This window comes from Nyctibius grandis, chromosome 9 (assembly GCF_013368605.1).
Source record: "Nyctibius grandis isolate bNycGra1 chromosome 9, bNycGra1.pri, whole genome shotgun sequence".
NCBI classification, from domain to species: Eukaryota; Metazoa; Chordata; class Aves; order Nyctibiiformes; family Nyctibiidae; genus Nyctibius; species Nyctibius grandis.
In genome coordinates, this window is record NC_090666.1 from 33204290 (window position 1) to 33215150 (window position 10861).

Sequence of the window (10861 nt, forward strand, 5' to 3'; positions counted from 1 at the left end):
CACTCAGCATAAAAAGCTGGTGGAAGAAGAAGGAAGGGGGAGACGTTTGGAGCGATGGCATTTGTCTTCCCAAGTAACCGTTACAGGTGATGGAGCCCAGCTTTCCTGGAGATGGCTGAACACCTGCCTGCCCATGGGAAGTGGTGAATGAATTCCTTGATTTTGCTTTGCTTGCATGTGCAGCTTTTGCTTTACCTATTGAACTGTCTCTATCTCAACCCACAAGTTTTCTCACTTTTACTCTTCCGATTCTCTCCCCCATCCACTGGAGTGGAGCGAGTAAGCGGCTGTGTGGTGCTTAGTCACTGGCTAGGGTTACACCACAGCACTGTCCTTGCCTTGTGGAAAGGACATTTATTCCAGGTGACTGAACTTGTAGAAAAAAAAAATTTCACAAGGAGGAAGAAAAAAGGATGTATTCATAAGCATTCAACACAAACTGCTGCAGATTAAAACTGTTTGAGACTGACAAGAAAAAAAAAAAAAAGGTGAGCACACTGCTGACAGCCACTAAATTGCACTGCCAACATCCCACGGAATTCTTACCTATTAGAGTATTTTGATTCAATAAAGTTGCAACTACAACCACCGAGTTTTGAAGAGGGTAAGCTCAGTTTAGCACTGGGCTGACAGGCTGTGCAGCATTCCTCCCTACATGAACATTGCACAATTTAAACATTTCAAGAACACTTCAGCTAAAAGCAGGCATCTAGTGATTGTACTAGTGCTGAGTTGGAGGAAAATTTAAATAGATAAAGAATTAAGCTACAACGCCCCGAAGATTAGTTGTTTAGTCAAAAGCTGAAGGCACAAACCTCACTTTTTAGAGGAGAAACTCCCAGCAGGGTTTGGTAAACAACCTGGCCATTCAAGACACTCACGTAAAAGTACTTCAGCAGTAGGGATCCTTTTAATCTCCAGCTTCAGCAGCTATCAACCAGCTGCACTGATTTACACCATGGGTTTCAAGAGCACTTCTGCATGGGTTACTATCAACCTTTAAGCAAGACTGCCACCATCAATACATCACAGGATTACGTGGACTCTGCTTGAGAACATACTGTACAAGCAAACATGAAAAGGGAGATGAGAAAAACACAGGCCAGGACTGCCCTGAGAACTCAGCCACAGCCCAGGAGGACCCATCTGTGCAGCAGACATAGATGCTGCTGCGCCAGCAGGAAGACACTGGAGACTCACCTAGGGCTAAGGCAGACACATTGCACAGAGTGACGCAGGCTGTGGCCACCCTTACTCTAAAGGCAGGAAGATTACAGATCCAGGTCTCAGATCTGGAACAAGAAGTACTCCATAATATAATGGATGTTTTATCAGACAAGAAAGAGAGGAAGGAAAAAAAAAAAACCACACAAACCTGCAGGACGTATTTGGTCCACTGCTATTAAATGTCTCTGTCATTCCTATGCAACACCATTTCCTGGCCACAGCAAATGAAACCCTGGGACTGGCACAAGAGTTGTGTTTAACTAGCTCTTCTTTCCAGTTTTGATTTTCTGTAATAGTACAGTTTCATTATTCATCTTTTTAATTTAGCTGAAGTGTAAGACTGACTGCACCACCTCGTAACTAGAGGCAGACCAGGTGTGCACACACTACTGACAGTGTATGGCAGCCTAACACATTTCAGACAGTTACAGAGGCTTAAGAAGGTACCACTAAAGGTAAACTGCAAGAAGAACAGTTCACTTTATTTTTTAAATATCATTCTTATTTTTCTTGTCAATATGAGCCCCTAAGGAAAAGCACTGCTAGCTGCAATTATTTTTCATCTCCACTTAACTTATTCTATGGGCTTACACTGCCATTGGCAACTTCAAATACAAAGTTTTCCACCTCCTGAATACGAGGTACTTAGAAAAGTTCATTTGGGTGTTTCATTTCAACACAGCGTGTACTTAATTGTTATCTTCTGCCTCTAACCCAATCAATTCCCAATGCAGTGCAAGTCTGATCTTACATTTATCACTTTCTGAATAACCTACAACATCAATGAGGTCAGCATAGTGAAGAATGAAAAGGAGTTTATCTTTCAAGGAAGTTTCTGGTCCAGCCGTTCCTACTCTGTTTTCAAGTGCACTTCTGTAGAAATCTAACTTCACCAGAAGTTAGAAGAGAACTATCCTGAATTTTGGTAGTATGCATTTGTAAGTGGCCTCAATATAGCCATTTCATATCAAACACAATTACAGTAATAAACATTAGTAATATAAAGTTTGGTAGCTTGTCTTCCATAGTTGATCTGCCTTAACTCATCCTGCTCTGCCTCCCATTCCTCCACACACCCATTTTTGCCAAGTCAGCTTTATCGTGTATTTTTCTTAGAACTCCCAACTCCTGCAGTCAAGAGAGTCACATTATCGTAAATTTCAATAGTTTTAACACCACGAGTGTGAGAAAAGAACTAAAGAATAGTGCTCTGCTACAAGCTAACAGGAGAAAAAGAAATAAAGTCAAGAATAATGTCTTTAGAATTTTAAAGGTGACTTCACAGATTCAAGTCTGGGGAACGACATATATTCTACTTAGGCAGTGCAGATTACAGGTTAGAAGAGAATGCACTTAGATTTCACTCTCCTATCCTACAAGTATTGAAGGAAGGCAAATACACCAATAGGATCACCACATATTTTAACAGTGTAGCAGTCCATTTATCATTTGTAAGGTTCAGGCCAACACACCATCAGTAAGCTGTCATTGTAAGAGATCACAGCCTTCTGACAAGAGAATGTTCCAGTGTAAATTATGCTCTTAATGCTTCATGACTGTTTTACAGAGTTAATTATAAACTAAAAGCAACAAAGACCATGTGGAGCCTTAACTGTGCAAAAAATTTCTAAACGTGCCTGCTGTATCAGTTTTGTATTTGTCAGAATTAACAAGAACACATCAGTTATTTAAAAACCACTAAAAACACAATAATCAGAGCAGCAACATCACAGTCTACACACACAAATATCAAGCAGAAAAATAGGAACCAAAATTTTTAAGAAGTCATCTAGGAGTGTAGCACTTCAGCAGGGAAGGACCAGAGCCTTATAAAGAAGCCTAGCCCTATGTCTGAACAAACCACGACTACCCCACAACAGAGATGCAGGCAACCTGTGACTTGAAGTTTTATGTCCACATGGGCCCTCAAGAACTCAAGGAGGAAGGAAACAGACTGCGAGACCAGATCATGCCACTCGCCACATCTTCCCTGCCCAGAAACTGAAGAAACTAAGGAAGTTTACTACATCTAAAGCCTACTGTCAATTTATTCTGACAAAGCAGATCTGTGGACAACACGCTAGGCTTCCCTAAGTCTAAGTTAATCAAGCTTTACAACACTCATGAGGGACACACAAGCCTCACATTATACCCTGAAGAAAAAGGTTCAATTACTACTACTAGAGAAGCCTGAAGGTCAACCCTGCCTGCGTAGTTTGTTCTTTTTTACATAGATGGCATCTGATACAACCTCCTCAACGCAGTCTGTGTTAAACAGCCTGACGTTATTTCTGAGATCATACCTACTTCCTTTATTCTAACATGCATTTATTCTCACTGTCTTAGAAGTGCGAATGCTGCCTTTTTTGTTGTAGTTGTTGCTTTTATCTTTATCTAACACAGTTCTTGTTTTGGGTGAAAAGCAGTTAAGATACAACAGGTAAAGCAAGCAAGCGTGACATCAAAACAGACAGATGCTTGTCCAGAGAAATGTCTGGATGTTCTTCTTTGCCGTTGCAAAAAGCTGCACCCTAACAGCTGCGCCTCAGTGAGAGCCTGCCACCACACTGCCCCATCTCTGCAGGATGGACACCTCTGCTGCCTCTGCCACCACACCACCCACTCTAGTTGTTTTTTTCTCCAACAGGCTGTGAAACATCAGTTTAGTGACTTTTAGTGACTGGAGAGGGAAGACAACATTTCAGGAGTGCAGCTGAGTAGCACCCAACAAAGCAGCAATGCTTTTTAAGTTAATCCATTTGAATAAATTCAAGACACATTTTGAAATTATTAATACTAGTTTAAGATTCCCCCTTCCACTCAGGCTTTGATAAAATAAAAGCAGCCAGATTCTGCTCTCTAGAGAAAGGGCAAAACTGTGGTGGGAAAGTACTGTAGAGCCCTCAATTATGAGCCTGCATCCACACCACTGCCTTTTAAATGGGGTAGTAATGTTTGAAATTGCATGGATGGATTTGTGACAGGCAAGTAAGATGAGAGAAACAATTTTTTTTTGTTTTTAATCACACCAAAAATGTCTCCACCTGGTTACATATGAGACCATAAAACATCACCAATTACAAGAGCATTTCTTCCCAGGAACCCCATTCCAGGAAGGAAGTAGAAATCCACAAAGGTACTCATTACACTTAATACCTTCATTACCATCTAATTTTTTAGACCACATTATGAACTCCACCATTAAATGCAAGTACTGGAGACCAGTTTCAATTAAGATTATAATCACTTGTTGACATTCAGTCAAACTTCTCAATTTGTTTTGGTTTTAAAAACACAATATAATACTTGTACAGTCTTCAGGCAGGAAAACCATATGGTTCCCCTCTAAGTACAGTTTTAACAATGCACGTTATTCATTGAATGAACCAACCTGCCTGAAAAAAAAATTAAAAAGACAAAATTGAAACCTTCAGCTTTTAGGTTCATAAGTGATATTATCACAAGCAATTAGAAGATTACATTGCTCCAAAAGTCACGTTCATTTGCCTTAATTCAAAGTGCCAATGTGAAAACTTTAGTCCAGCTAATTAACCTCTTCCCACTTCCCATTTAAAACTAATTATCTTAAATGAGCCATTAAACAATTCTGAATGCAATAAAAGGAGGAATGGCTACAAAATGTTAAATCAGACAAGAAGGAAATACATTGGTTTGTTTCCTTGTAAAAGCCATCACCCCTCCAACCGCAGGAGCAGTAACCTTGCCTTCAGCCTTTGCCCTTCCAGTGTAGAGAAGTGACACACCCCTACAGCAAGGGTCACTCTCTGCGCCGAGGAATACCATTTCAGAGGGCTGGGCAACTTTTTCCGTTAGCAATTTAGAAACGGTCTCTGTAGTTAGGCCCCTCAACAGACAGAGGAGCAGTCATTACAGATCAATTATGTATACTTTGTAAACCACCAAAAGTTACCTGACAAGCTGTATGACAAAGAGGCAGTTCTCTTGTCAGAAGATTTTCACAGCCAGGTGATTTTATTTTATACTGTCACCTAAACAATTTACTGTATTTAACTAAAACACACATCCACTAGGCAGGTTAATGATTCATCATTATCAATTAAGTACAAACCAGCAGTAACATAAGTTTTCAATTCCTCCATCTTCTTTCATCTCCTGACTCTCCCCTGTTTAAAGCTCATGCTGAATTCAGACTTTCTTCCTTTTTTTCCTAATACCTCCTTTGGAGGGAGCAGACAAGTCTTCCTGAATCTCAGTGACCAAAATCTGCATTTTGTTGTTTTATCAGAAGACAGCATGCCTCTGTGGGCATTCGTTCTGTGCCTCTCCCCAGGAAACGCATGCCTGGGCTCTGCACCTAGCCCAGCACGGAACGGGAGACTTTGGGAAAGGAACTCAAACAAAACATAACAAAGGAAAAACTCCTGAAGTCCCGTGGTGCAGCATTGCTACCACTGAACTGGGACCTGGCTGGCTACTGATTTCCAAGTTCATTTCTCTCACAGAAACTTTCTTTAGAAGTTCTTACACTTTGTATGGGCAATCCAAGGTCTTAAGGGAGAAGCAGGTATCGCTCATGTCACAATTTAACTAATGGAAAACTTTCCAAATACTGAAAGCAGAAATAAGATCAGTAACTTCCCCAGCCATACTGGGGGAGTAACAAGCAAATACAGTGAGCCACCCTGTCAAAATACTTCAAAAGGAAGTAAAGACTAGTAACCAGTAATTACAAAAGGAAGTAAAGGCTAGAAACCGGGGATCCTGCTATTAAGTAGTCAGCTACCAGGCTGCACAAAGTTGTGTTATTTTTTTCCTAAAGCCATGTTTAGAAAAAAAAACAAAAACAAAACACCCACCACACTTTTGTCATCGTATTGTGTGACCAGAAGGACCAGGCTAGAGATCTGAACAACAGCAGGGACAGAACCAAAGTTAACTAAATGGAAGTGTCCTGCTAATACAGAAGAAATTGTTTACTTTGAAGGAGAATAGGAAAAAAAAGGCATTCCTGTATGTACTATAATTAAAAGTCCATCAGCACAGAGCACTTAAGAGGTGCTCTGCATTATGATTAACTTCCAGCTCTGTCATGGAAAACAAAGGGTATAAGACCAGGAGTCAAATTCAGGGTTTTATACTATCTCAGTTCTTTTAGTTTCATGCAGACTCTGGTACAAGACACAGCTGCCTAAATTTCTAAAGCAAGCAAATCTGAATTTAAGTGAGGTCCTGGATATTTGCAATTTCCATTACAGAAAGCAAGTGACATCCTGAGCACCTACATCTAAAGGAATATTTAGTTACACATCTTAATTATAAGAATTTGTATTTGCCTTAATGCCATTTACCACAGAGGTGGAAGCATTCATCTGTTCTCATAGGGAGAATACAAAAACTGAGTTGTTTTTAAATAACTGTATAGTTTAATGGAAGCTGTGAAACAAACTGACTTTAAGACTAATTGAACAGAAATAGCTCACCACAAAAATCTACTTAGCTAATGCAGAAAGGCATAAACCAAGAATAAAGGAGATGCTTTCAGGAAGCACAACCCTTGCAATTTGCCGAGGCTCTGCTGTCTACAGTAGCGTAGTTCATTTTGTCTCAAAGAAAATCTACATTGAGGTGTAATATCACTTTAAAAAAAATAAACAAAAGTCACATGTAAGTGTGAGAACGGTAATAAATCTTTTCATTTTGAAAAGAAAAAGGAAGCAACACCATCACATGCATTTTGAAAACAGTTTCATCAGCACTAGTGAAACTAACGTGTTAAAAGTTTAGGTACTCAGCTCCTGTTCAGTAACAAATATACAGTGGTTGTAATTGCATCCATCTTGTGTCTCTTATTCACCCAGATGCATGCAATTCCTCAAATCAAATTGAAATTAAATCCTAGATAGCAGTAACAGCAGAAACCCCAGTTCACATAAACATAACACAACTATTACTAAATGGTCTTCCTTTAATATTACTATAAACTGAGTTTTATTCTTTAGCTACAAAATATCCTATTACCACAGACAAATTGCTGCGAAGCCCACCTACAGCTACAGGCTCAGCAGGAAGCACATTTAATAGCCAGCAATTATATTTATGCTAGAAATTTTGCCTTCTCAGCAAAAGGAATAGAGACCCTATTTTATTCGAGATGTGACAAACCCACATTTTCAATAGTTCTGTGACAAACATGTAATTGGTCTCGGTATTTGCTGACCACAGAATAAAATAAATCTTAATGAAAGAAAGCAATCTGGGCAGCAAAATACAGTTTTGCCACTACGAAACAACCACTGGGAAAGACCAGCAGGAGCGAGTCTAAAGTAATGTAAGGATGACTGGGAAAGGAGATGCAGTCAGCATGTTCTGGGGCTGCATAAAGATGCCCCAGAGTACACTTCACATCACAATTAGACACCAATGATCCGGATTTTCTTCTCTTTTCCTTCAGAAATATCACTAAAAGAAAAATAGTATCACTTATGTGACAAGATGTGATCTTTAATATCAATATACTGTAAAAGTATTTTTTTAAACATATGAGTAACTGCCAAAGAGCTACAATATTTGAAAAAAATAATGTATGTCTATTTCGGATTTTATTCTTAAAGTTTAGCAAAATATAGTAAATATATCCCAGTAGGTCTGCAGCCAGTGTGACTGCTGCGTCCCTTCATCAGTTAAACAAGCTAAGAAGCCTTTTGCTAGTAACTAGAAGACTTATGTGACAGTATTACAATTTGAACTCTTCAGAGCCTTTGCAAAATGCAACTGCTTTGTTTCCGAAGGTTTTAGCTGTACAGCAGATCATTGCTGAGGCAAGGCCCAAAGGTTAAAAACTGTTAATATAAAGAAGAGAGACAAAACTCCTAATAAAATCTAATTTTGAAATTCTTGCTTCAGCTGAGTCACATGATCCTGCATAACAGGAGTCACCTGTGACTGTCTGGGAAGTAACAGTAAGTCAGAAGAGATTTTAAAGCTTTGTTTACTACTTAATACTTAAAATTGCAAGTTGCCTTTGAGGTACCAAGCATGTCCACCATACTTGTATTATTAATCTTGTTAACAGAAGAAGACTGAAAGCAGTAAGCTCTCCAGTAAAAGTTCAAGCTAGTACGAAGGAAGGAAATAGTTAATTAACCCTAACCCTTAGAGCATCTACAAGGAGTATGTGGTGATCAGATCAAGCAAAACACTTCAAATAGTAGTGGAGCCGTAAATTTTGACCCCATGACATAAGTCATAAGACTGCTTTATTTTCATGTGATCTCAAACATGCCTAACCATTACTTTAGACCACAATGCACAACCTTTCTCACATACAAGCTGCACATACAACCTCATATATATATATAGATATATTTATCCAACCCATGTCTAAGAAATAACCAAGCAGTTGTTAACACCATATTAAAGCAACATCTTTCAAGCACACATGTTTTCCACCCAGCTCCAAATGAAGAATTACAGTACACAGTTACACAACAGCAGTATTACTATTGAACTGGAGATCAGATGCCAAGTTTTCACAGCAAAAGATCCTCCAGAGTAGGCTGATAAATCCTCTCATCAACTGTACATGAATATTTTTAGGGGTGGAAGGAGGGAGAATGTGTTTGGAAGAGCACATCCACGTACTCTGAGACTGAGCTCTCATCACCCACCTTGTCTCAATGAGGTAAGCAGTGTATGTTTCTTGCATGTTCATGGCATTCCTCCCAGTCCGTTTTTCGGCTTCTGAAACAGTGATTTCCATTTTTTTTGCCAAACAGTCTTCCATCTTTTTAGAGGAGGAAAATAAATATTCGTGTAACATTAGCCACACAAGGCAAAGGCTACTAACCCTGCCTCCCCTTCTCCCACACCACATTCATTCAAATAAGGCATCTATAGGACAAAGGCTTCGCCAGGGCTTCGTTTTATACCTATGTTCTGTATCACATTTGCAAATGAAAACAGAAAACCTGGGGAAAAACCCAAACTCAACAAATAGGCAACTTCGGATATCAAAAGCCATCACGAGCCAGGAAGATACAGAAAGGAGAAATATTTTTCCTTACAGGTAACAAAGTAACCTTTTTTAAAAACAAACCAACCAACCCCAGTACTTTCTACCCAAACAATTCCCAACTACCGGTGAATACCTCCTCAGGACACCTGGTACACATGTAAACACCTCCCCCCTTTCGCAGGAAAGGGAATACATCCGGACCGAGATGTTTTCCTTTTAATCTCTCTGAGGAGAATCATTATCTTTTACACATTGGCAGGCAGAAGTCAGTCAGGACCACACGCCCGCCCTGGAAAGGCAGAGCTCTCGGAACCTCCAGCTGAATTCAGAAGCGAGGGGGATTTAGTTGTGAAACTGGCAAGCGAGCAACAAATTGAGAAATAACGACAATAATAATAGTAATAATCTGGCACAAGGGATGAGGGCAGACGGCACACAAAGCCCTCCAACAGCGGCCAGAGAGGGACTGGAAGGAGGCGAACGCCACTGCTGGGAGGGACGGGCTGCACAGCTCAGCCCCCGGCTCCTCCGGGCAGGGGCTCGGCCCTGGGGAGGCAGAGGGAGAGCTCGCCCCACCTGTAGCCCCTTCGCGCTACCGCCCGGCCCCGGCCTCCCCGCGCCGGCCGAGCCCCGCGCCCCTCCCCGCCCGCCCCGGGCCGGCGGCGCGGCGGCCGGGTAGCGCACTCAGGAAAGCCCGGTGCTCGTCCCCGCCGGAGTAGGCCGTGCCGAGGCCGGCGGCCCGCGGGGGTTACGCTGCCCCGCCGCCGCCACCCCCCGCACCCTCACCGTGGCCGTCGCAGCTACGGGCTGCTCCGGAGGCGGGAAGCCGCTGCGGGGCGCGGCGTCGTCCTCCTCCGGGCGGCTATCGCTCGGCTCGGCCTCGGCGCTCTCCATGGGGATAATAAGGGGCTCGGCCGCCTCCCTCCGCGCAGGCGCTGAGGCCGGCTCCGGCGGGCAAACTCATCGCAGGCCCTAGAGAGAGCGGCCGGGGCGGGGGTGTGTGTCCGCTCGGGGGCTGGCGCTGCCCACGGCCGCCGCCGGGGCGCTGGGCGAGGCGAGCTGAGGCGAGGCGGGCCCCGCCGGCCCTCGGCCTTCCCCGGCCCTCCGCTGCCGCCCGCCCCGGCTGGTGCTCGTGGATTGACTTGATCTAAGCCCTCTCTAGGCTGCTGGCGTCCTGCCCAAAATGGCCTTGTTAGGTACCCGGCGGCGGGCACCTCTTCACCGACGCGGGGGTGAAGCTGCCCCTCGCTGTTGTAACGTTCCGCTCGCCCGAAGCCAGGCAGCCCGAGCCTCCTGTCCGGGAGAGGGACAGACCTTCCACTGTCCCCAGGGTGCTCATCCTCGCTCATACAGCTGTAAATGTTTATTTCTAAGATTTATTTTTGTGGTTGTTCCTCTCTTCGTTCTCAGGTCACTGAAGAGTTTCTGATGCTCCCATGCTGTGGCTTATCTTTCGCCCATAGCAGGACAACATGTCATTTTGCTTTATGGACTCTCTTTCAGCAGCTATTAACTTTCCCACAGAATGTTTGTTAACATTAGGCAGCTCGGGTTATTTTTTTAAAGCCCACCAGCCCGTTACTTCCCCACTCTCACTCCTTTACAAGCAGCAAAGGATTCAGTCATGCTGTGTTCGCT

The 10861-nt window shown here is 42.7% G+C and overlaps 1 protein-coding gene across 1 annotated transcript in view; it reads right to left on the reverse strand.

The window, feature by feature from the left end:
* SNX4 (sorting nexin 4) overlaps nucleotides 1-10319 on the reverse strand; it is a 35919-nt gene extending 25600 nt beyond the window's left edge. The window contains 3 exon segments of the mRNA XM_068407628.1: nucleotides 8877-8992; nucleotides 10010-10138; nucleotides 10140-10319. Coding sequence (XP_068263729.1) covers nucleotides 8877-8992; nucleotides 10010-10138; nucleotides 10140-10187 — 293 coding nt within the window. The 5' untranslated portion in view covers nucleotides 10188-10319.
* Between the last annotated feature and the right edge of the window lie 542 nt (nucleotides 10320-10861).